Source organism: Nilaparvata lugens, chromosome 5, assembly GCF_014356525.2.
Source record: "Nilaparvata lugens isolate BPH chromosome 5, ASM1435652v1, whole genome shotgun sequence".
NCBI classification, from domain to species: Eukaryota; Metazoa; Arthropoda; class Insecta; order Hemiptera; family Delphacidae; genus Nilaparvata; species Nilaparvata lugens.
The window spans coordinates 32,339,863-32,367,514 of record NC_052508.1 but is presented as its reverse complement, the minus strand read 5'-3'; the positions used below and the strand labels follow the sequence as shown (position 1 = coordinate 32,367,514).

The window sequence follows — 27,652 nt, the reverse complement described above, 5'->3', positions numbered from 1 at the left end:
GTTTTATTGTTTTTATTTTAAATTAGTTTATTGTGCCCCTCCTGGGGAGTACAACACCTTGTCGTTGGTGGAGGGGCTTGCGTGCTCCAATAACCCTGAGAGCTATGCCGGCGGTAGTGTAACTACCAGTAGGGCCACCCAAGCCGGACAGGTTGAAGGATAGGAGCCAGACGAAGAAGTACTCCAAACCCGGCTGTTGGGCTAATCCCCCACATGCTGGTTAAGCACGGATTCAGAGCAATAAGGGAAGCCTCGGAACATTTGGACAGGAATTTCGGAATAATTATAGGACAAGCAAATTTTCTCGATTTTGGACACGGAATGTTGATGATAAATACAGAGAGAAGATAAAGTTGGCCAGAAAGAATAAGCTGGAGTGATGGGGCCTTTTGCTGGAGAGCAGGTTAAGAACAGCAACGGAGATAGACTGCTGGAGTTTGGAGTGGACAATGGATTGCTGATTGGAAATACATGGTTCAAGCATAAATTGGTACACCAAATCACATTTGAGGCAGAAGGGAGAGAAGCAAAGAGCATAATAGATTATTTTATGTACAGTACAGAAATGAGAAGAAGAGTGACTGATGTCAAAGTAATAAGAGGTGCTGAACTGGATACAGATCATAGGCTGGTGGTGATGGACATGAGATTGAATATACCTGTGAAGGAACGGGCAAAAAGGTATACTAGATTGAATGTGCAGAGATTGAAAGACCAACAGACTCAAGAAATATACAGGCAAAGGATTGCTGAGGAATTCAGGGCATTACCAGAGGACACTAGAGAGCCAGATGCCTTATGGCAAGAAATAAAGAAAGGAGTACTGAAGGCTGCAGAGCTAGCATGCGGAAAGAAAGTAATCAACTCAAAACTGAAAAGAACAAGGTGGTGGAATGAACAGGTGAAGGAGTTGGTGAAAAGAAAGAAACTTGCATGGAGAGCATATCTAGCTAGTAGAAGCCAAGAGGATAGGGTAAACTATGTCCAGTGTCGGCGGCAGGTGAAGGAAGCGGTACGAGAAGCAAAAGCCCAATCTTGGGAAGAGTTTGGGCATGATTTGGAGGAAAAATATAAAAATGATAGTAAGGTGTTCTGGAGAATTGTGAAGGGTTTAAGAGGGAGAAGAGTAAAGGATGTGAGAAGCATTCGGAATGCGGAAGGAGTGTTGGTGTGTGACCAGAGGGAGGTTTTGGAGACCTGGCGACAACACTATGCTGATAAGTTTGATGGGGAGGAAGTAGAAGAACCTGAGAGAGACTTACTGCACGTTGAAGTGGATGAGCAGCATAGTGAGGAAGTGTGTGGCGAGATAACAGTTGAAGAGGTGAAAGCAGCAATTAAAAGTATGAGAAGGGGTAAGGCTGCTGGGATTGATGATATTGTACCGGAATTTATTATATTTGGTGGAGAAGCAATGAATGAAGCTCTTACAAAACTGTTCGGTCTCATTTGGGAGTGTGGTAGAATACCGACAGAATGGGAGAGAAATATCATTATACCCATACACAAGAAAGGAAGCCAGTATGAATGTGGGAACTACCGACCTATCTGTTTGAGTGGTACAGTGTATAAACTATACACTAGGATTCTAGAACGAAGGCTGAGAATGGTTCTAGAACATCAGATAGAGGAGGAGCAGGCTGCCTTTAGGCCGAACAGGCAGACTCATGATCAGATCTTTTCCTTGAGAATGATCATTGAAAAGTGTTTGGAAAGAGGAAGAGATTTGTTTCTTGCATTCCTGGATCTGAAGGCCGCTTTTGATTCTGTACCCAGAAAAGAAATATGGAATGCACTTCAGGCAAAACAAGTCCCAAATAAATTAATCAGAGGCATCAAATCAGTGTACAGCAGGCCGAAAGGGATTGTTAGACTCAATGGGGAATTGTGCAACCACTTCAGCATGACAAAAGGAATTAAGCAGGGGGACAGTTTAAGCCCACTGCTCTTCATCAACTATATGGACGAGGTGCACAAAATTTGTAAGAGAAGAACTCAAAGAGCGATAGTGGGTTATTGGAGATTGAGGCCAATCATGGCTCAGGCCCTACTCTATGCAGATGATATTGTATTAGTAGAGGATACAGAAGAAAAACTCCAGAATGCAATAATGGAATGGAAAGAGGAGCTGGAGAGAAAAGGTATGCAACTAAATGTGGAAAAGAGCAAGGTCATGCATGTTGGAAGAACAGATGAACAGATATTGGAAATCCAGTGTAATGATAGGAGAATGGACCAGGTCAGTGAGTATGAGTACCTTGGAGTCATTATAGATAGAAATGGACGAATAGACCAGGAGGTGCTCAATAGAGTCAAGAAGGCAAACCAAGTGTACTACTCGATATGCAATACAATTGTGGGTAAGAGAGAGGTTAGTAGACGCGCAAAGCTGCAAATATTTAAAACTGTGTTCTTGCCCACAATGCTGTATGGAGCGGAAAGCTGGACCACTTTGGATAAGCACATGAGCAGGGTCACAGCAGCGGAAATGCGATACCTCAGGAGAATAGTGGGTAAAAATAGGAGGGACCGTATAAGAAATGAAACTGTGAGGCAGGACTTGGAAGTAAGGCCGGTGAGCGGGATTCTGGAAGAGAGACAGTTGAAGTGGCTGGGGCATGCAAGTAGGGCGGACGAAACAAAGAAGATAAGACAGTTCCTTGAAGCCAAACCGGAGGGAAAAAGACCAAGAGGCAGACCACGACTGGCATACCAGGAGTATATGGTGAGGTTGGGGGAGGTGCGAGGAAGTAGCTGGCGGGAGATGCGGAGAATGATGGGGGATAGACTGGTGTGGAGAAGATGGACCGAGGCCCAAAACCACCCGACGCTGAGAGGCAGAAGGGTTCGCTAAAGAAGAAGAAGAAGTTTATTGTGATGCGCTGTTGATGCGAAATTATTAATTACACACTGGCCACGCTTACTTGATATAGTGGTCAGTTAATTTCCAAGAAATGTTTATGGAATTTCTTAGTTCTTTATGGTGAAAATGGAATCCATCATCCATTCATTATCATAATAATTATGTTTAATATGAAAATGTTAAACTTTCGTGAATCTTCAGTTTGTCGTGAACTTTCGAGAAAGTATATCCAATATAATAATAGATATATGTCAAATCAAAATGAAATGAAAATTTAAATATTCATTCAAATTATTTCTAACTGTATTATTATAATGGTAGTTCACTAACTTTTGATTGATCCATCCATCATGGTTTTTCCGTTCAGACTGTTTTGAAATGGTAACAAGTTATTCAGTATCAAAATTTGGGAATAGAATAGTTTTGGGCCATGCCTGTTAATCTTTCCCAAACATATTTATATGATTTATAATTTAATCCACAAATGAATGAATGGATGTATACCTGCACGTAGCTAACGTATGGATTATTCCTTTATAGATTCTTGCATGTTACATTAATAAATCTCTGCCACAGATTTAAAAATCAAGTCTCGATGGTTTGGAGAGCATATTATTGGAGTGATTCTTTTACTCTTCTGCTTCTAGTATGTTCACTACCTTTATTTGAATTTAGACTATAGACATGAAAAACTATGTCCACCTGTATCACTCCATCTTCATTGAGAATTTTCATAACTCTTCTCATCACAAAGTTCCCATAATCTTGCAGCGTATTGAAAGTTTTGAAAAGTGAAGTAGGAGTTGAATTCAGGAGAGCCATGTCATCATTATGCGAATTTGTCAACGCTATTTAAGGATCTAGTCAAATCCACAACTAGTTTCACTAATTATTTCATGGGCCAAGTGAGATTAAGCGTTTTTTAAATATCCATCAGATGTTGACAGAGATTGCGGTTATTGTAGAAATGCATGCTGTACTAAAACTTCAATGCTGAATTATCTTCAAACAGCTACCTAGTAAAAATTCAGAGATCAGATCTTTTTGTTCTAGAATGATCTAAGACTAGGATTTTTTGTTTGATTGCATCGTGGAGAATGACAGAACTCTGTTTCTTTTTATAGGTGAGAATATACTTTTACAATTTGCCACAACTATGTTCAGATAAAAATCGTTGAAGACCGAATAACTATTTCTTTATACATTCAAAAGAGAATCACTGACTGTCTAAAGTTGATGTTTCCTTATTGGAAATTATTTTCTACTTCTGTGGGTATTTTTTTTCTAGATTTAACACAGACTCCATAACATGGTTTGTGTGATTGAATGAAAAAAGTATGGGTATTTTCTCGTACAGTTTCTATGTACAATACCAGAGTCCTTCCTTTTGAGCACGAATACAATTCAAGATAATTTAAACTATGTTACAATAATCAGTCATAAATTTCAAGTAGTCATTGATTTTGCATTGTGATTCTAAAAAAACTCCACAAATAGCTCCTGACTTCTTTCAAATATACTTTGACAATTTCTCATATTTGAACCGTTCATGAGTCCTTCTTTGTAGTTGTTTCATTGAATTGATTGCTTGCTCTCACACCTTAATTAGACTGATCTCCCCTCAATAGATTTCCAACAGTATTCTCTCTAAATATTTCAGATTCAACAAAGATAACTCCCATTCCACTTCCATTCAAGTATCACCCCAAGACTCAGCCAGATGAAATGTATCTATTCTTAGATATAAGTTACAGAAATCAGTTGATAAAGCTGCTTTTCCACCAAAGTTATTAACATAATGTTGATAACTTAATCTTTATTAGATTGAACGGAACTTGACAAAACTCATGTTCATCATGTGTATGATAAATTATGTTCAATCAAATAGAATCTATAAAGATTAAGTTATTAACATCTCTTTAATAAATTTGGTGAAAACGAAACATATCACATGGGAGTAATTGGCATTATATCTCTATTTAAAAAAGTACAATATATTTTGTCCAATAGCTTTTTCCACTGAAACCTTAAGGTCAACATTTAAATTCCAAGAATAGAAAACCAGAAGATCCATTAGAGCATTAATGCTATTATATGAAATTCTAAATAATAATATATTCATGCCAGATTTAATCAATTTGTTAAATTTTCATTTTCCATGCAAAAGACCAAGACTTAATATGCTATTTCAAATACCGTTTGTCAGAACCGCTCACCATTTCAATTCCTACCTAAATGGAACAATAGACGAATAGACTAAACCCATTCCTTGATCCCTTCTATGACCGCTACAATACATTCAAGAGATCTTGTGAAAGATTATGCTGCTCAATTGATGAATAAATTATTATTTTTGAGCTCTACTAACTCTCTTTCTTCAAATGTTTCTTCTTTCTATATGTATCTTTCATCCTATACCCCTTTACTAACTTTCTGGAATCTAACCCAAAAATCGTTCTCTTCTGATTTTATTAGTAATATACTGAATCGTGATTTTATGAAGTGCGATATTATTTTTTTCTTTTTTGTATTTAAATTGTAATGTTATACTATCATCTATGTCATAAGGCTCGTACTGGAGTTTGTCTGTGAGCCTTTCCATGTTTTCCATAAATTAATAAGATATTCGTGCTTCAATTGTAAATTTATATTGAGAAAATATTTACTCCTGTTACACGGTGCTCTATATGGGGTAGCCTATATTATTTGTTAAACTTACTCCATTACTTGACTTTCGCAATTCCAAAGTGATCATTGAACTAAATCGAATAATTATTCTCTCTTTATGATATATTAGTTTTTTATGGACTGAGAAACACAAATAGGATTCCTAACAAGAAACAATATGGTTTATCATTACAATGTGATCATAAATAATGATAAAGAGATGAAGTTTGTAATTTGACCATAATTTGTATATTATGATGAGAATTATCAATTATTGAGGCTTGAGAGTTGAAAAATCGTGTTCAGCGACCGAAAATACATAGAATAGCGTTCCTGAAATACATAATTTGAATGCATAGAATAGTAGGAGCGATGCGATAGACAGGCCACTATGCGCATTAATCATGGGGGAGAACCGTGCCGCAGCGTAACAGTGCTACTTATCCCCCTCCCACCACCGCATCTATGATCGTAACCCCCAAACTATATATATCATTGAATTCAGGAAGAAACGGACTACAACGTTTATTGGGAACCTTTTCCTCTAAGTCGGCTAACGACTTAAATAGATTAAAAACAGTAGGGGACCCAAAGTACTTTCTTGGACCACACCATACTCTATTACATTTGGTTTACTATCTACTCCTAATATTTGAACAATTTGTTTTCTATCAGAAAGATAACTTTTGAACCATTGATATGAAATATCACGAATTCCAATAAAATCAAGTTTTTTCAGCAGTTTTTGTCGGTCAACGGTATCGAAGGCCTTTGCCAAATCGAGAAATATTACTAAACTTTCCAGATTAACACTTGAAGCCTGATCAATCTCTTGCGTCAGGCTGAAAAGAGCATCAAAATATTTTTGTTTTTCCTGAAACCTAACTGTTTGTTAGTTAGAATATTGTTGGTTTCAATGTAATCATTCAATTGATGTTTAACTATTTTTTCCAAAACTTTAGAAAAAACACTTAACAAAGAAATCGGTCTATAGTTACTCTTTTCAGACTTATCTCCATTTTTGAACAGTGGAAAATTTTTGGCTATCTTAAAAGTATCTGGAAAGATGCCTTGTGAGATACTCAAGTTGTATATGTACTTTAGAGGCTTTACGAATAATTTTATATGTTGTTTAAAAATTTTAGTAGATATACCATCATGACCCGGTGCAGACATTCAGACTCTCAGTTCTAAAACAGTGCGCAAAATATCATTATCTTCTTCACTATAATTATTCTTTATGGTATAGTTGATTGAATATAACAAAAATTTTCTAAAAATATAAATTGTTGAGGTTATTATTAAATTTATTAAAAATTACCAAAAATAACTTTTAGTTGAATTATTTTTTATCATTTCCAGTAAATTGAAAAACTTTCTCAAAAATCGAACACCATCCAGAAATTCCAGAACAAGGTATTGAAGAATGCTGTCAATGCTCCATACTTCGTCAGAAACTCAGACTTCCACAGGGACCTGCAGTTGGAAGTCAGCCATTATCATGCAGATCGATGTCATGATCACAATATCTGCCAGAATCCATGAAGAGATTATACATTCAAACTCTACTACAGTGAGGAGACTGAAAAGGAAGACGCCTACAGATCTCGTATAAATCTGATATCTCTTAGCAGAGTCAAAATGTGAAAGTGTAACTTAAAAGTGATATTGAAAGTAACAATGCATGGGCATTGCTCAATTGGAGCAGTGAAGGAATGATAAACCCTTTAGTGTGAAGCTTACTATTAATTTAAGCTAGAATTGAACTGTTAATTAACCAAAGTGTTAGATTGCATTAAATAAATTTCATCAAAAAAATTTATATTAAATAGTATTCTTTAATAAGTGAAATTCTGTTAATATTTTATTTTCGACAGGAAACAGAGAGTACTGCGCTTTGATGAAGACATTGTGAAATTCCTATTTTACGTATAAACAAAAAAAATCTAAAAACTCACGTTTGTTCAATGTTTGTTCTTTCTCTTCCTCTACACCTTTGCCTTTGTTTGATACGGTTTCATCCACTTGTTTAGCCAATGGAGAACCAAGGATGGATGACTCCTGAAAAACAGCGAATTTATTTATCTAATTATTTATTTAATTCAACATAAGTGAAAAATTACTTAATGATATTGGAAGAGCAAAAACAGGCGTACATTTTCATATTCCTCGCCCAAGTAATAATTTAGATTATGAGTTCGAAATAAGGTCGTCACTTTTTACTTAGACGAAATAAAGTCAAGTCACTTTTCACAATGTTTACTCCACATCACAATTTTTTGTCTAAAAATATCTTTACTTGAAATTTAGGATTTGGAAAGATTTAATAAACGATAAAATGGATTCATACATTTTACTCCATTTGAAACAACAATCATATACAAGAATTTGGTTGCTCTAGCATTAAGTAATTCATTATAACTATTTCATAATTTCATTCAAGCATAAATAAAATTTTAGCGACAAGGCATAATTATTCTACGGGCAAGCTGAAAATTTCAAACTTTTTAAGGACTAGAATTCAAAATAAGCTTTCGTTTTCAATTATTTTTGCAACTTGCAATTATTCTACAGCTTTTCCAAGAATGTGAATGGAGTAAAATATTATTAGTAAGTATATTACACTAGAAATAATCGTATTTGATTTTACGTTATTAAATACAGATAGTTCATCTCGAAATGGTTATACAATCAGATTCAACAGGCTGAACTTATAATTATAATAATCAATATAATTATAAAATGAAAATTCAACTCTAATCTCGTGCACAAAACAGAAAACTAGTGATGTAAAATTCCCGGGAATTCAAGATCGAGGAAATATTCCCAGGGAATTTAAGGGTAATTTCCCAAAAATCATAAATTCCCGGGAATTTATGGGAACTTAAGGAAATTTATGATTTCTTTCATAAAAATGACCGAAAAAGACGTTTTTTGTAATACATGGTCTCAATCACCTGTTATACAACAGATTCATGTAAGAAATATAAGGATGAATAACTTATAAATTGTAGTAAGTTCAAAGAAAACAGTAATTTGAAGCTCAAAGACTGAAAGGAGAAATGAACACTCAATAAATCATTCAATTGCACCACTATTATTATGCTACTTTCATGTCTTACAGGTTGAATAAGATTTTTTTTACTTACTAATGAATGCCTGTAAATAAGGTAAACAAAGTCAACAAAGTATTGAGTGTAATTTAACTTTTATTGCATGATTTTATTCAATTTCTCCGCACAAAAATAATTGACCCCCTAAATAAAGATTAGAGTAGAATATTAATCCAAAAATTAGAAATTATAAAATACAGCAAAATAGGCTAAACTAAAACAAGGAGCATACTCTAGTTTAATTCAATATTAAAAATAAAATAATTCCACAGCTCACAACCTTTCAAGAGTCATTGAGGCTCACTCAACTTGTAATGAGATTAAGGCTCACTAGTCCAGGCAACGAATGCTCAAAAAGATGAAGAGGGAAAAGTTCGGAGCCCAATTTTTGACCTCGCAGTCCTTTTAAGGATAGTGAGGGGGTAAGCATATAAAAAGTCCACACTCAACACTAAAACTGCTATAAAAATTGATGGAAAGCATAAAATGATGGAATAATACATTAAATTGAAGAGAATTGAATGCTCTACAACTCACTGTCTTTTGAAAACTCCTATAGGCTAGTCCAGTCAATGAAAGATTATAGAGGGAAAATTTTGGAACACAATTTTTGACCCCGTAGCTCTTCTTTTAAGGATAGTAAGGGAGTAATCATATTAAAAGTCCTCACTCCTACCCTGTGTCAAAAATTAAATTTTTTCGATGCATTCTTGTTGAGTAATGAGCCCTGAAAGTGCAAAAAGTTGGAAGAGTAACTGTCTTTTCAAAGATTTTACACTTTTAAAAGTGAATATCTCAAAAACTAAAGAAGATATCACAAAACTGTACTGTACAAAACTTGTAGGAAATTTACCTAGCTTCATTATTACTCAGTTAGCCATGTCGCTGAAATGCATTTTTTCCCAGTTACATGCGTGTCAGCCAGAATTGAAAAAATGCAACTTTTAAACTGTACATGCGTGAACTCAAGGAGTAGGGATGAGGACTTCTAATATGTTCACCTTCTAACTAGTTCAAACAAAGTTGCGAAGAAATATTGTGTTTCAAATATTCCCTCCCAATTTCCCTGACAATTGATCTATTGTTGTTAAACTGAAGATTCACACTCAACACTATAACGGCTGCAACAATCGTTGGGAGATGCGTAAAATAATGAGACCATAGATGAAATTGAAGAGAATATAATGCTCTATGAGCCCATGATTAGCACGGATTTTTTCAATGAATCGTTAAAAAATTATAAGGCCAAAAATATGAAAAAATCGGAGCCGGAAGGGTTTTTCTTCAAAATGTGATTCCTTGGAAAGCTCATAACTAGAAACTATGAGAGATATGGAAAAATGTTGGAAATGAAACTTGTAGAATAATTTTTGAGCTTTAATATTATGATTGTGTTCGACAAAAATTTCCGAAAGGCGCATATTGTTCGATATATATGCAAAAAACATAATAAGGCACTTTCAAACCATCCCCACCACCTTAGCACAGGGGGTAGGAGTGAGGACTTTTGATATGTTCACCCCCTTACTACCCTTAAAAGAGCTACAGGGTCAAAAATTGTGTTCCAAAATTTCTCCTCTATAATCTTACATTGACTGGACTATACGAGTAAAAAGACAGTGAGTGAGAAAGCAAAATCAGGCTCAAAGAATGATGATTTATTGATTATATCAATGTAAAATGTGGCTGAGCTTGATCAATATCGAATAGAATGATGATTTATTGATTACATTGATGTAAAATATGAGTGGGATTGATCAATTTCAATTATTTTTAGAACAATTTTATAAATTCCCATAAATTCCCAAAATTTCTTTGCAAAATATTCCCGGAAATATTGCCAAATCATAAGTTCCTTCCCACTGGGAATATTCCCGATCCACATCACTACAGAAAACACAATTTAACATTTTACATTTTCTATTTCAAACTTTGACTTACTTGAAAATGAAAGGTTAATATAATTCATCCATCATTACAATGCATAAAACATTACAACAAAATTCAGGAAAGAATATATCATCTATTGAAAGTGAATCGCTATGTTTTACTCAGATAATATTTAAGAAACAAATTAAATACAAATTAACGAATAATAATGACAATTTTATTAGGTGCAAATAATCACTAGTACCTTTTTTTGTAAGTTTGATAATTGGATGAACAAAAGGGTAGGCCTACTAGTGATTCTATATAATAAAACTATCGAGTAGCGCTATAGAAGCAATAGTGAATTAATAATGACAATATCAAGATGATTTGCAATTCTCGAGCTGCAATTTCAAGATGATTTTAGGATACAAAGAAAAAACTAGTTTATTATCAACAGTAGTTATGTATTTACACAGTAGTTGATACTACTGAATATCTCCAAAATACAATTGATTAGACACGATAAGTTTCAGTCTATAGTATTTAAAATACTGGAAGAAAGAAAAAATAATTGATGAACTTGGTGAAAATGTCTATTGAAACTCAGATTTTTATCAATAAAAATTGACCATACCTGCTCTTCAGCCAGAATCTCTTTCTTCATACACCAGTGCATGCTATAGTCTATATCTATTTCCTCCTTGATGTCAACGTTTTCTGGCCACTCATTCAAGCCATGCTCAGTTGGCTCAGATTTCACCTTAAATAAAGCAGTATACCGGTTGATGAAGCATGGAGAGATTAAATTAATTCTTTTTATGAAGTTGAAGAAATTCATTACCTATTCCCATAAGGCTACAAAAAATTAGAGTTTTTCTAAAGTTCAGCATCATAGAAAGAAATTCAACCCTTTATTCAAGGTAGTGAAGGATTCCTATTCAAATTACATTTGATAATCAACTATAATTATATCGTTCAATGCTGATGCAACACAGTATTGTTATTACTACCTAGCTATTAGTTAATAAGTTTAGTCGCTGTTTCAAGTCAGTCTGTTGCCAGAGCTCGTAGACCGTACATCGCCAGTAACTCTTGATTAGATTTATTAGTATGTTGAAATATATTATTCATTTTAAAAAGCGGGTTGTTTATTCCAGTTTATTAACTAATGAATATGAGTAGTCCAGGCAATGAATGTTCATAAAAAGGTAAAGAGGGAAAAGTTTGGAACACAATTTTTGACCCCGCAGCTCTGTTTATGATGGTAAGGGGGTAAACATATCAAAAGTCCAAACTCCTAACCCCCTGAGCTAAGGGGGTGGGGGTGGTTTGAAAGTACCATATTTTGTTTTTTGCGTATATCTCGAACAATATTTGTCTTTCGGAAATTTTTGTCGAATACAAAATTAAAGCTTACACATTAGCCTACAAGTTTAATCTGTAACATTTTTTCATCTCTCATCAGGGCCGGATCTACCATTTTTTCTAGGGGGGGCAAGCTTTACTTTTGGCGCCCCCCTCATGATCGACCATCACCGACCGATTTACAAAAATGAGAGGGATTATCACTATATTAGTCGTATACAAGGTTGAAATAAAACTTAGGTTGAATTAGAAGGCAGTTTTAATGATAATATAAGTCTTCTCATTGTTCATTTACATACATAATTGAAAACAATGGTGGAAAAATCAAAGCCCCAACTTTAAGACTTGTTGATGTGCGAATATTTGGAAAATATGAATATTGCTATTAATACTGGGGATTAATTTTCAACGCATTTCAATAGGATAATAAGTAGGTAATCATAATGAAAAAAAATCTAATCAAAGAATATTCACAAAATGCATAATTTGCGATAAACAGAATATACAAGGAATGATAGATATGGAGTTCTTGATCATTACAGTACAGTAGCAAAAATCACTCATCACAAAAATCTTTAGTACTAGTCAATTACTTGAATAAAAAAGTACAGAAGTAAAATTGTTAAAGAATCGTCTGATAAATAACTCAAGTGAAAATTATACGTATAACTTTTTGTGTCATAAGTTTCTCTTGTGCTTCCTAAAACACCTTCATGTGTTTTGAGTTCACCTTCACACCAAACATATTCATGATTCAGGTAAATTTAGAAAAACGAAAACGTTATGCAGTAAAATGATGAGTAAGTTAATCGAGAAAATATATGGTTACAAGAAAAAAAATAGATCCACAAGATAATTTGATTAAGTTCCTAAATGATTCTAATTTTTTGGGCTTTTTTGCTGAGAATGTGTTTATTATTTCATCAAAAGAAAGCAAAGAAGCCGTTTCATGTTCAATATATTTATGATGCTTAAATTTGTTAGTCTTTGCTGGGTCATGGTATTCCTTAAATAGGTCTTAATGAGTTTCAATTTACTGAAACTTCTCTCTCCAGATGCCACAGAAACTGGAAGTGTTACAAATGTTTTTAGAGCTACACATATGTTCCGATAACCCTCTTCCAATCTTACACAATATTCTGAGCAAAGATACTGCTGTTGCATCTTACAGTTCATCTTCTACAGTTACGGCATAAATCTAGGAACTCATTTGGAAGTTCTTTTTCGTTCAAATCGTTTGCATAGGTTGCAGCAAATTCTTTAGCCTTCCTTTTCAAAGTTTCAACGTCTAGTGCTTTAATTTGAGCCCCACAGAGAAAACTGAACTTGTCAGCAAGCATTTTTAATGCATCATACCTGTTCGTCAGCTCAGTAATAATTCTGTCACAAATTTGAAAAAGTGATCTTCTGAAAATCTCTTCTCCCGTGAAATTTGTACCTTCCATCATCATGTGCGTCTTCTGCCATTTTCTTTTCCTTTTGTTTTCTTGTACTCTGCTGCTATGTCCATGTTGCAAGATAAAAACTTTGCCTCATAAATTGAATCTGAACTAGTCACCTTCCTAGTTGATGATAATAAAGTTAGACCTTGTATGTTTCTTGCAGCATTGTCTACTGTTGTCTCCTCTCATTGCGAAAATTTACTCACTCTATCAATTTTTTTAAGGACTGAATACCAGAAGCATGTCATCACAACAAATTCTAAGGTTTTCATGTTTTAATTAGAGATTTAGCAACAGCTCTTGTTTCTGGGGATGAAAATTCATGGGTGGCTAATTCTTCAAGAGCAGAGAGCACTTTGTCCATATGTTAATATATAACTTCCACAGATTCAATTCTTGCCGACCATCTTGTTTTAATCTCTGATTTTAATGAAAGAGGAACATGCTGTTTTAAAACTTCCCACCTTGATGTTAACCAATGAAAGTAGTTGTGAAGGCTATTTACAATTCCAAAATATATATGTGCTCCAACACATGCCTCTGCTGAATCGAGCCCAACTAAATTTAATGAGTGGGCTGAGCATGGAACAAAGTAGGCTAGTTCATACAGCGGAAGTATACTGCGGCTATAAAAATACTTCTTATTTTGTTCTGTTGATTTTTGCTTTTGCCAAAATATTTGAGTGAAATAAATTTAGAATGTGCACAGAGCTATATCACGCTATTGGAACATTGAATTAGCAATGTCAGATATAAACACCTAAAGCAGTTATTATTTTTGTATTGTTGTAACCTATATATTTTTATAAGGAAATGCTGACAATAATTTGACACCCCTTCAACTCGGCGCCCCCCCCCCTGTATCCGGCCCTGTCTCTCATAGTTTAGTAGGTATGAGCTCTCGATGGTGTTACATTTTGAAGAAAAAGCCATCCGGCTCAGATTTTTCATCTTTTTGGTCTAATAACTTTTTAACGATTGATTGAAAAAGTTTATGCTAATCATAAGCTCATAGAGCATCATATTCTCTTCAATTTCATGTATTATTTCATTATTTTACGCATCAACCTACGATTTTTGCAGCCGTTAGAGTGTTGAGTGTAATATATTCAGTTTAACAACAATAGATCAATTGACAGGGGAATTTGGAGGGAATGTTTGGACCACAATATTTGACTTCGCAGCTTTGTTTGGATTACTTAGAAGGTAAACATTTTGAGGTGAGGGTGGTTTAAAAGTTGCGTTTTTTCATATCTGGCTTACACGCATGTATCTTGGAAACAATGCATTTCAACGACATGGCTGACTGAGCAAAAATGAAGCTAGATAAATTTCCTAAAAGTTTTGTTGAGTAGAGATTTGTGATATCTCTTTTAGTTTTCGAGAATTTCACTTTTAAAAGTGTAAAATCTTTGAAAAGACAGTTTTTCTTCCAACTTTTTCAACTTTCAGGGCTTATTACTCAACGAACAACAATGCATAAAAAATGAGTACTGAAGTTTGGGATGAAGAGCATTTGATTCTCTTCAATTTGATGTTTTATTTCACCATTTTATGCTTTTCATCAATTGTTATAGCAGCTTTAGTGTTGAGTGTGTAATTCTAAATACATCAACAATAGATCATTTAACAATGTAATTTGGACACAATATTTGGTACCGTACACAATTTTTGACTCAGTAGCTTCATTAAGAGTAGTTAAGAGCTGAACATATTGGAAAGCCTCATTCCTAGCCCCTGTGCTAAAGGTGGAGTACCGACAAGTTTACACTTGTTGCTGTATTGAGAATTTCACACTCAACACTAGTGTTCTATCTATCGCACGAGCACACGTTTGTTATTAAAATAGAGAAAAGTCAATATCACGTAACAAACAAATAAACAATCTTTCTGTCAATGATAGATGACTGTTCAATGAATTTAAATTTATAACTCTAAAATCCTGATCAATATGAGATGAATATATTATTATTATATGTATGTCCCATATGACCAGATGACAACCACTGAATTAGTTTTTTTTAGAAGTAGTTTTTTGACTTCTTCTGAAATTGATTCATATATGAAGATATCAGAACTAGTTCTTGCTTCAATTTTTTGTAGATCTGTGACGAGATGCCCTTCATAGGGGCTGTGCCCTCTATGTTCGAATTGGCCTTGACTTCAATGTTATTGTTGTAACCTCTTTTTGTTGTGAACTTGACCTTGAAGTGGTTGCCATTCCAGTTCCTAAATTTCGTGTTATTATTGTGTATTTGTATCACTCACTTAGTGGGAATTTTGTGCATTTTTGTGAACTTTTTGAACGACTATTGATATTTTTAACCAAGCATTATGAATCTGAAATTCTGATTGCTGGTGATTTCAAAACTGATTTTATAAGAGATGATCCAAAAACTCGAACTGTTATTAAAATGTTATGAGCTGTATATCACCTGCACTGAGCCTACAAGAGGGAGAGCTTGCCTTGACAACGTTGCAGTTAGCTTTCAGTCTGAAATTTGCAGCACAAATGTGATAAGAGTTTCATGGGGGTGACCACTCTGCTTTGAGGACTGCTTGCATCCTCCCGACAGCGGCTGAGGCACGTGTCGCAACCTCTTCTACCTGGCATGCTGACTACATTTTTCGAACGAGACCTGTGCATGAATCGGCCCTTGAAAATTTCAGAGGTGTCTTGTCTAGTACATCCTGGAATGATATTTTCCTCTCCTTAGGTGGTATTAAGTGTTGTTTGCAGATTTTTTCAATATTTTCGTGACAGATTCGTTTTTTCCTGAAATTGTCAGGCCTCACCGCCCCCAGGCAATGAAGAGAAGACCTGGACACCTGGATGGCCACAGGGACTGGTATACTGATGATCTGGCCAGACTTAAGGGACTCATGCTTGCCCTCAAGAACCGATGTGAGGATGGTGATGCTGACAGCTCTGCTAGATATATAAATTTTAAACAATTCTACAAGAGGAGGATCGAGCTGACTAATAGGTTGGCAACTGAGCGACGGATTGATGATGCACCTAACCAATGCAAAGCTGCCTGGGATGTGATAAATTCATGCCACGGAAAAAGATTGACTTTGCAAGCCCGGATGATTTCAGTGGCTTCCTTGTGAGTTCGGTTCAGGACATAGTGGATTCCCTGCCCGATGCTGCCATTGATCCAATTGTTCTGTTGGAAGGAAGAATCCAGCCGGGACAGGAGCATCTCTCCTTCTTTCGCCCCACCACACCAGCTGCCATGAGGAAGATCATACGCTCTTTCAAACCCTCTAAAAGTCCAGATGTGTTTGGCATGTCTGTGAGCATGCTTTGAGAGGTCGTTGATGCCATTGCAGTTCCTCTCTCTGCATCTGTCAATGAGTGCTTGAGATCTGGAAATTTTACTGATTTCTTGAAAATATCAAGAACTGTCCCAGTCTTCAAGAATGGTGATCGTGAGAACCTTCGTAGCTTCAGGCCAATCTCCATAACTCCTATCTTTGGCAAGGTGATTGAGGCAGTGATAAAGCCTCAGCAGGAGGCTTTTTTCGAGGAGAATGGCCTGTTCTCCAACATGCAGTTTGGTTTCCGAGTTGGGAGATCAACAGTGGGTGCAGTCGACCATGTGGCTGAGCAGATTGATGCTGCCTTCGAGGATGGTGAGTCTCTTGCTCTGGCTCTGTGTGATCTGAGCTGAGCTTTCAACTGTGTGGACCATCGCATTCTACTTATTTTTCGTGATAGAGAAATTCTGATTGCAGATTCGTTCTCAGCGACCCCAAGTTTAGCCTGAAGGCTCAGAATGTCAACAATGTTTTTAAATAATTAAAAATCGTCATGAAAAGTCATTAATATGATAGTACACCACGTTTCTGGAAACTTTTTACTGGTGACTGGAGTTATTATTGCTTATAGGTAAAACAAAAATCAAAATAATCGTGAGAAAGAAAACTACTGGTGAACGCGAATAAGACCGCCACTCCATTGTTCTATTGTCTCGGCTGCTTGGCTGAGACTGGCTGGAGGGATCAAATAACCGACTGGATTGATCTTTCGTCTGTCCGCTACGCGGAACTATGCCGACCATTGCTGAGTGGAAGATGTTACTGCGGCCGCTCGCATTCCCACCAACACTGCTATTATTTGCTGTCTCAGCGCCTAGTCCGAGTCAGACAAGCATCCAGCCTGCACTGCGGAGCTAGGTTAAGAGACGCGGCCCTTTCCGGCTCATACATTTCTGGAAGGACTCAGCTTGTCTCCCTCAGTGGTGCAAACTCCCAGACCCTTCCGGTGGCTTTTGATGTTCCTCAGGGATCGGTGCTGGGGCCTACACTGTTCCTTGTCATGGTAAACGACCTCGACGACAATGATTCTTCTCTGATGTTTGCGGATGATGCATTGCTGCTGTCATCGGATGCTGAGCTTGAGCGGGGTTTGGAGGCGTCTGCAGAGCATCTTCGATCTGCCACTTCTTGGTGCCTGGCTAATCGATTCCAGCTGAATGAGGACAAGACCCAAAGGATCATCTGTAGCTTGTCACGAGAACTGCGTGACCCTCAGGATCAAGTAAAGCTGCTGGGTTTTGACTTGGATTGCAGACTTAGCTGGAACAGTCATTTACAGCAGGTAACCAGCCGAATTTCTCGCATTTGCTTCCTGCTGCTCAAGATGAGGGGCCTGGAGACGGAGAGGTTAATGATCTGTTAATGATGTATCACGCTCTCTTCCATTGCCACATCACTTTTATGGATTGCTCCTGTGGGGTCATTCGGCAGGGGCTGCTGATGTCCTGAGGCTACAAAAGAGGGCTTCAAGAATTATAACAGGCAGCGACCATCTTACCCACTGTAAGCCAATCTTTGCTCGCCGTGGTGTACTAACTGTCTTCAGCCATTACATCCTCCTGTGCTCGGTGTATGTCAAGAAGATACAGCATACTTTAGCTGCCCGTAGTGACATCCACCGCTACAACACCAGGTGCAGTCAGCTGTTGGATATCACCAGGAGACGCCTCCACCGATCACAGGCCAGTTTTCCTGGATAGGATTTCAACCCTGAAATTCTACAACAAGCTGCCTAATAGTGTGAAGCAATTGGATGAGGCCGCCTTTAGGAGAACCGTCCGAAAGCTACTGTGTGCCAAGGCATATTACAGTGTAAATGAATTTATGGGTGATAATTTGAATTTTTACTGAGAGCACGAACACTGGATCACTGCCATCTGAATTGTTACAGTTTTTGTTAAATGTATTTTGTACGTGTTTTAATTTTTTGACGCCATCGATCCTACAAGTGTGGGTAATGGATGAATCAGAAGGTATTAGGCATTAGTCAACAATAGATTTTTTGTTACTGTTGATAATAGTCTGTATCTGTACAAGCTAGATCAGCCAATCAGGTAGTGTTGGATCAAGTCTTAAGTTTTATTTTTTATGACGCAATCTATCCAGCAAGTGCTGGTCATGGATGGAGACCTCTGAATTACTGGATACATCCACAGTATTTGTGAAAAACGTAGTTGACAGAGTCTCTTTTCACAACTATAGAATTTATGAATGCAAGTTACATTTGATATCCGTAAAAATTAAAAAAGCTCAAGTACAGTCCTAACATTCATGGAATTTTGATAGCTCTATCAAAGCCTACAATTATAATCAATACCCTCACCACTATGCACTTACGACTGTCTGAGACAGGGTGTTTTCTCAGACATACTTGAGGGATTGTTTTAATTTTCAAAAAATCCTATGAACTGTCAAACTAAAGACCCATAGGGCCTACCTATCTATAGGCCTAATACCAGCCTTTGAAAAGATCTGCAAGTCAGTGATGACCCAGCCTTTTTGCACATTTTGAGGAGAATCGGCTTTTCACAAAACAATAATTTAATAAGTTTATTGATGTAATAATATTCATATTAACAGTTCATTCTCGTTCAAGTGCTAGAAAAGGTCAGTTCATGGTTTGGAGCAAACAGACTATGCATGAATCAAACCAAAACTTAAAGCCTGTTATAAAATTTTGCAATTTATTTCAAATGTTATATAATGACAAAATCTATTCAGTAAGGAACAACACAGCTGGTATCATATCATAAATTGAATTATAAATCCATCAATGCAAATATAAATAGCATATTGATAGGCCTATCGTATTAGGATTACTTACTTACCAATAAATCCATCAGTGCAAATGTGAATTTTGTTATAACGTTGTAATAAAATTTTAAAATGATTTAGGTTTTTGATAATGCTACCTAGTTAATTTTCTTGGGTGATTACTAACCAGCTAACCATCGCTATAATATTATCAGGTTAAAGATTACAATTAGATACCTTATACCTTATTCTTCATCCATTACCCACAATTGTAGGATCGATGGCGTCATGTCATGAATCAAAAAAATATAACAAAAAACACTAAAATGATCAAGATGGCAGTGATCAAGTTCAGATCGAAAAATAATAAATTTATATCATAAAAGGCCATGCTCTTCAACATAATGGCACTTCAGCCTGATAATATTTTAGACAGGTCATCATTCACATATTCCTGGACATCGTAATAAGCCCTGGTTCTCAGAAAACCGGTCACAACTCTCTCGAACACGCTGAGGTCCAACTGCTTCACCCCTGCAGGCAGCCTGTTCAAGTAGCACAGTGCTGAACTCCTATAGCATAGCCGCGATCTCTGAAGGCGCACCCTGGGAACGTCAAACAGCTCTAGATGCCTGGTGTTGTGGTGATGTACATCAGTCCGAGTCAACAAATTTTGTTGATTCTTCTTCACGTACATGAGGCAGAGAAGGAGGAAGTGGCTGATTACAGTTAGAATACCCAGCCTAGCAAAAATGGGCTTGCAATGAGCAAGATGTTCGCTTCCAGTAATGATCCAGGCGGCCCGTTTTTGCAGCTTCAGAATGTCCACAACCTTGGCTGAGTGACCCCACATGAGTAGACCGTAGGAGATATGGCAGTAGAAAAGAGCATGATACACCATGACCAGATATGCCTCCGTCACATGTCCCCTCAGCTTGAGCAAAAGGAAACAGATTCGGGACAGTCTCTTGGTCACCTGCTGGATGTGGCTGGCCCAGCTGAGCTTTGAATCCAGCATAAAAGCCCAGCAGCTTCACAGGCTCCTGATCATGAGGCAGATTACGCGACAAACTGCAGACAATGTTTTGTGTCTTGCTCTCATTTAGCTGGAAACGGTTTACCAGGAACCATGAGGTTGAAGACCGCAGATGCTCCGCTGACCTCTCCAACACCTGCTGAAGGTCAATGCCAGACAACAGCAATGATGCATCATCAGCAAACAGGAGAGTTGCACCATTGTCATCCAGGTTGTTGATTATCACGATGAACTGGATTGGCCCCAGAATTGAACCCTGAGGTACCCCAAACCTGACAGGGAGTGGACTTGAAACAGCTCCACCGAATGACACCACCTGCGTCCTCCCAGTCAGGTATGACTCCAAGATGTCAAGAGCAGAGTCCATAACCCCATAATAGCGAAGCTTCTCGATTAGTATGTGATGGTCCACACAATCAAATGCTCTGCTCAAATCACACAATGTGAGTGCCAGGGACTCACCATCCTCAAGCACTGATCCAATTTTCTCAACCACTCGATTCACTGCACCAACAGTGAAAAACTCCCCCTACGAAAACCAAACTGCATACTTAAGAAAAGGTTGTTTCTCTCAAAAAAACTCCTCAATTTGGGGTTTTATGACCACTTCAACCACCTTTCCAAGGATTGGAGTCATAGATATTGGCCTGAAGCTGTTTAGGCTCTGGTTTTAGGAAGTCAGGAAAAATGGCAGATCTCAGACAGTCATTAACTATTGTAGCAAGGGGGTCCGCAATAACATCCACCACCTCTCTAAGCATGAATACAGACATGCCATACACATCAGGGCTTCGGGATGGCTTGAATGAACGAATAATCTTCTTCAGGGCAGGCGGAGTGATGAGGCGGAAGAGACACAGACGAGCATTCACTGGTGGAACTCGTGCAGCTAGCAGCTCAACTGGATCACCAGAAACTGTGGGCAGATTATTCACGATGCTGTCAATCGACTCAACAAAAAAGTTGTTGAATGCATCAGGGCTCGCGAAATTAAGCTGTCTCCTTGGCAAGGACCGATGTGAGTTTATCACATCACATGCCACCTTACAGCGATTCGGTGCATTTTCAATCTTTGCAGCAGTTGCCAGCTTCTTAGCCTTCTCGATGTGCTTTTTATAAATGGATTTGGCACGTCGGTATCTCTCCCTGTCATCATCGTTGCCATGTTCACACCTATCCTTCAGAGCAAGCATAAGTCCATTCAGCCTAGCAAGATCATCAGTACGGTATACCATTCTTGATGACTTCTCATTCGTCCCTGCTTCTGTTGCAGCTGCTGAGAGCGATATGGTTTTTGTTTCTCAGGAAAAAAGAGGTTGAATCTTTTATAAAAATGATTGAAGAAAGTCCCAAATAATCCAGAGTCACCAGGGTTCTAGAGCACTACATCCCAGGGGGTTCTGGCCATATCGTTTTTAAAAAGGATTAATGTATTTTCATGTACAGGCCTTGATCTGGAAATAAAGTTTTCATGCCAAGTAGGTGTTTTATCACTCACCATGGATCTATACAATATCAATATTTTAAAACTTTCAAGCTGATTACCAATCTTAAATTACAAATTACTATTACATTGCATTCAAGTCACAATAGACCCAAACTGTACGCCCCACCCCCAGGGTGTTATGAAATTTTGAAATTAATTTCAAATGTTATTTAATGACAAAATCTATTCAGTACGGAACAACACGGCTGGTACCATAGAAAAAATTGAATTATAAATCAATCAATGCAAATATAGCCTAAATAGCATTTTGATAGGCCTATCGTATTAGGATTACTTACTTACCAATAAATCCATCAGTGCAAATGTAAATTTTTTTATAACGTGGTAATAAATTTCAAAATGATACAGGTTTTTGATTAGGCTACCTAGTTAATTTTCTTGGGTGATTACTAACCAGCTAACCATCGCTATAATATTATCAGGTTAAAGATTATAATTAGATCTATACAATATAAATATTTTACTTTGAAGTTTCAAGCAGTTTACCAATTTTAAATTACAAATTACTATTACATTGCATTCAATCTCTCAAGTCACAATAGGCCTTTTAACTGAATGATGTTGAATTGAAACTTGAAAATAATATATTATTAAAACTACTACGATTCGGGAGACAACCACTCGGACGACAGAGCGCTCGGTCGACGTTGTAAACAAACCATTTACGACATTACGACTCTGTCGACGTTGTAAACAAACCATATAGCTAATCCATGACGTAGGCAGCTCTCAGCGCTCCAGGTGGAATAATTTGCTTTCAAAATATGTAGTTCTATGAATCCCTTGTTCGAAGCTTCGTTCTTCAAAAAAGGCGCGCAAATAACCATGGATTTTAAAGTGAGAATAAGATTATGAGTTTTAGAAATTTGTTTCAGATGCATAATAATTTTATTTTTCGGAAAAGATGTGAAATGATATGAATCTATGGATATAGTTTATACTTGTCCTCTCAATTATAATTTCTCTGAACGTTGGACAACACATCCATAGGAGTTTATTCATGGAATAAATTTCCACACTTCTATAGAAAATCAAGTGACACAAGTTTTGTGAGAAAATAGAAAATTATCAAGTACCAAGATCATGAGCAGGAAAATATAAATTCAGCATAACTTAATACATTTTTATTTTATTTTCAGGAATAAGTCAATGATATATAAAATTAAAATCAGAATAATAGATATTTATTTTTTCTTCCAAAAATAAGTAAAAATGTAGTATGAAAAAACAATCAGATAGATTCTGTATATTTTCTTGAGTAATATTCCAATACCAAGGCGTAAAATTACAATCATCAACATTTGTAAGAAACAAATTTATGAAGTCTCATAATAGAAACGACAGAACAAAAATTATATGCAATAATATAAAAATTCAAAGAAGGAAATACGGTAGTAGTTTGTTTTCAGATGTTCATCATTTTTTATCAAATCAATAAGTCAATGCAGTATGTAAAATTACAATCATCAAAATTTGTAAGAAACATGTAGTGAGACTCTCATAATAAAAACAAAAATTGTATCCAATAATGATAAAAAGAATTAAAAAAAAGAAATAGTTTGCTTTCAGAAGTTCAGCATGTCATCATTTTACTTCTAATGAATTCATGCGAAGTAGTGTAAAATTACAATCATCAAAATTTGAAAGAAACATTCAGTAGAAGTTTCATTATAAAAATGAATAAAAACAACAAAACAAAAATACAGTAATAATAATATTTAGAAAATTCAAAAAATGAATAGTTTATTTTCAGGTGTGTGGTGTGTATCATGTCACAGTCCCAAAATATTTCCTTAATATATTTTCAAAATATTTCCCAAACGTTTATTAACTTGGATAAACAACATTATTATAATCCAATTGCAATGTCAGATAGAGAATTCATTCTTTCATTATTCAACCTGCAAACTTGAGTCAAGTGATCATAATGCACAATGGAACTGAAGCCACAAGTGAAATAGAAAATGTAGTTGGACATATACAGTATACGAGCTTTGATTCAGTAAATGTACATGGATATTTTCTTCATGGTATTTTTGAATAGAGAATTTTTCTCAAAAAATATTAATTTTTGAAAAAGTTATTCGTTTAAAAAACTCAATTTTAGTATTTTTATTTATATATAATATTATTGATTACCTACTTATTCCATTATCTCACAAAAGTAATAATCAGAAAAAAGTTTTAGGCCTACCGTACTGTTTTTGCACAATCTTAAAAAAAATATACCCCACTTCATCATAATACAATGTGACACGGGTTAATAAATAATATTTAATGATATATAAATAGTATTTAAATCAATAAAAATTATTATTGATATATAGACTAGTAGTATCAATAAAAAACTTTTATGGAGAAACAACCAAAATAAATTCCTGTTGCCATAGGCCTATCTATAATAAAAAACAATCAAAGCAAAAGATTCACGTTTTCAATTATTTTACTGACCTGGGCAATAGTAGTTTTAGTGAAACCCTTCATACTCCAATATCGCTATATACATCATCTACTTCTGATCAAAGAAATAATGAGACTATAAAATATTATTCATTGACCGAGCGAAGTGAGGTCCAAGATTCAAGTTGACGGTTTTGCATTTCTCTTGATGTGTGTTCCGCATTTACAGTGAAACACTGTATTTACAGCCTGGTTGCACAAAATCCGGTTAAATTTTAACCGTGATTAATTTCACGAGAGCCAATCAGAGAAGACCTTTTTGATAAGATGGCTTCTCTGATTGGTTCTTGTGGAATTAATGACGATTAAAACTTAACCGGCTTTCTAGTTTTTCGAAAATTTAATTTTAACGTGGACTATGCCCCATTTTGGAAAGCAAATGTTCTAACTCCAGCTGTTTAAAGTATAGAACTTGACTAAATCCAGAGCTCGGAAAACGGTCCTTAATGCCCTTACGCATTAAAAGCCAATTTGCAAAAATAGACGAAATACAGCTGACTCAATTTGTGTTTTCTTCAGGATAATATTATGAGAGTAGGAGGATTTTTCTCCATACTCCAATATTACTTGCTTTCTTTGTAAGGGCTACTCGTATTTATACAGGGTGATTCTTAATTATGGTAAAATAATTTAATACGTGATAGTAGAGGTAAAAATAAGAAAAAAAGTTCCTATAAACATATATACATAAACGCTTCATTAGACAGCTATACAGGATGAAAGATTTCGCCCGGAATTCAGTTCCTCTGGTGAAATACACCGATGCTGAATTGTTTGGCGACCAGTTCTTGGAAAACTTATGCTGGATTCGTATGGGAAAATATCTGAAAATTGAATAAAACTAGTCTGGATGCTGTTGTGTGAGTAGTTTTTGAGAAAGAAGTTGAAATATGCAAAAAATCTAAGTAGAAAAACACAGACTTCTATACGTTTGATGCCTAATAACTTTCTTTAATGACCAGTAAACAAATAATTTTTCGCAATAAAAATTGTAGAGAATTTAATTCTGAGAAGAATCATGTAAGCTGTGTGAACTAAATTTGAATAAAATGTATTATTATGTAGTACGTTTGTAATGTTAGAAAAAATAATGAAAAATGTCACACTAAATATTATCAAATTAACTTGAGAGAGAATTGATTTTGTAATTCAAACTTGTCGATCTTGTACCGCCAAAACAAAATTTTAAACTTGCCGCCTTTTAATGTCAATAAATCAGGTTGAATAAATGAACTCGATTGAATTGTAACAATAGTTTATTTAATTTTTTATAAAGTTTTGACATTGTACAAATTAAATAACCAGATTATAACTTAAAATTTAACTTTTATTTGATTGATACATTGAATTATATAACTCAGATTTCAGTAGCATTGAGATTTAGTTGCTCTAGGTAGAGGAAGTTCATAAAATATCCTGTTTGATCTGTACCTTTTTCACCTGAGATTTCCACGAGATAGAACAAAAAATTTGGTTGCTCCACATTTATTGGTAAAATTTTAATTAATAGCTTATTATTTCATTTATTTGTTCAATTAAACATAAAGTAGAAAATTTGTTTATTAATGTAACTTTTGAAAGTATCAATTTAAATTTTTAAGGTGATTAAAATTAAAAGTGGAATCTTGGGTAAATTCACGTGAGTAGAAATTTTAATTAATCTCATCTATTTGAGAAGATCAGTAAAATTTGTCTATTATTTTAAAAATTAGGTCTTGTTAAAAAGAAAAACATAATTCAGAGAATAGGTTTGGTAGTAATAAGTTTCTATTTTATTGTTTAACATTCCTTTATTTTGTAAACTTGAAAAGTTTTCAATAAAAGTAATCAGATGCAATGTATTTTATTTATTGCCATCGCATTATCAACTTAATGAAAATGGTAAATTTGTTAGTTTAGGATCCAGAGTAGAATGATGAATATTTTTATTAGACAAGAGGCAAAATCCTTCTTGGAAAATAAAAGTATCAAATGATTCTATCTCTGAAGTGGGGTTTCGGTGCTACAATCAAAGTAGACACACGAAACGCTCCACGTTACACCACAAAAATTTGCTGTTTTATGAGGAGAGAACTAATAACTCATAGGTTGTAGCTGATTTGAATAACAGCTGTTCCAAAACAGCTGATTTATTTTGTTTTAAATAAGAGAATATTCAAAAGAAATTATCAGCTAAAAGTTATTTCAAGAAATATTTTAGCTCACTGTTGAACAAAACAACAAACTGTAAGTTATGCCTACTGTAACCGCGCTGTGTTTTTTGTCAGTGCAGTTTAATGTCAATCAATCTATTATTTGGAGGATACTGAAAGAGCAACAATTACATCCATACCACCTCCAGAAAGTTCATACTCTATTGCCACGAGACTGTATTCCCCGTGCTGGTATTTGCCGATGGTTTTTAGAAACACTTGTTAACCCAAACTTTTTAACAACCGTTTTATTCACCGACAAGGCACACTTTACAAGAACAGCTATCGTTAACGTCCACAACCAACATATTATTTGGGCAGATGAGAATCTTCATGCCATCAATCCTAATCGTCCACATCAGTTTTCAGTAAACAATTGGGCAGGAATCATAGGAGATCATCTACTTCTGTTCGAGCTTCCTTCCCAGCCCCAGGCTTAATGACATAATCTAGGTACTTAAACTTTTTGAGAGAGGAGCTATTCATCTTATTTGAAGATGTACCTCTTCAGTTGCGCCAAAACATTTGGTTTATGCATGATGGAGCTCCAGCACACTTCAGTGTTGCTGTTCGTGAACACCTGAATCACAGCTTTCCAAATCAATGGATAGGCCGAGGTGGGCCAGTACCATGGCCAGCTAGGTCACTAGAATTAAATCCTTTGGATTTTTATCTTTGGGGACACTTGAAAACCTTGGTATACAATACTCCGATTGATACCATTGAAAAACTCAGATTAAGGATTTTGAACGGAATAGAAATGATAAAAGCAGACTCCTGGAATATTTGAAGGGGTCCAACAATAGATGAGAAGATGTCTGAACATATGCATTCAGAACAACAGAGGTCACTTTGAACATCATCTTTAGTTTTTTGGTATAAGTTAAATGTCATTTAGATATGTTAAATTCATATAAGAATCAAACTTTTCATAAAAAACCGAATATTTTATTTGCTATCAGCTACAACCTATGAGTTATTAGCTCTCTCCTCATAAAACAGTAAATTTTTGTGGTGTAATGTACTACATAATAATACATTTTATACAACTTTTATT

At 35.6% G+C, this 27,652-nt stretch overlaps 1 protein-coding gene across 5 annotated transcripts in view; it reads right to left on the bottom strand.

The window, feature by feature from the left end:
• The window catches only part of LOC111064246 (zinc finger protein 235), a 35,965-nt gene extending 13,350 nt beyond the window's left edge, over positions 1-22,615 (bottom strand). The window contains exons 1-3 of one of the 5 annotated variants that reach the window (XM_022351947.2): positions 22,222-22,586; positions 11,150-11,275; positions 7,489-7,591 (exon numbers count right to left, since the gene is read on the bottom strand). In XM_022351947.2, coding sequence (XP_022207639.2) covers positions 7,489-7,591; positions 11,150-11,191 — 145 coding nt within the window. In that variant the 5' untranslated portion in view covers positions 11,192-11,275; positions 22,222-22,586. Of the gene's footprint in view, positions 1-7,488; positions 7,592-11,149; positions 11,276-19,474; positions 19,502-22,221 lie in introns of those variants that run through there. The other 4 variants (XM_022351945.2, XM_022351946.2, XM_022351949.2 and 1 more) reach the window with 4 other exon arrangements.
• Positions 22,616-27,652: the final 5,037 nt, after the last annotated feature.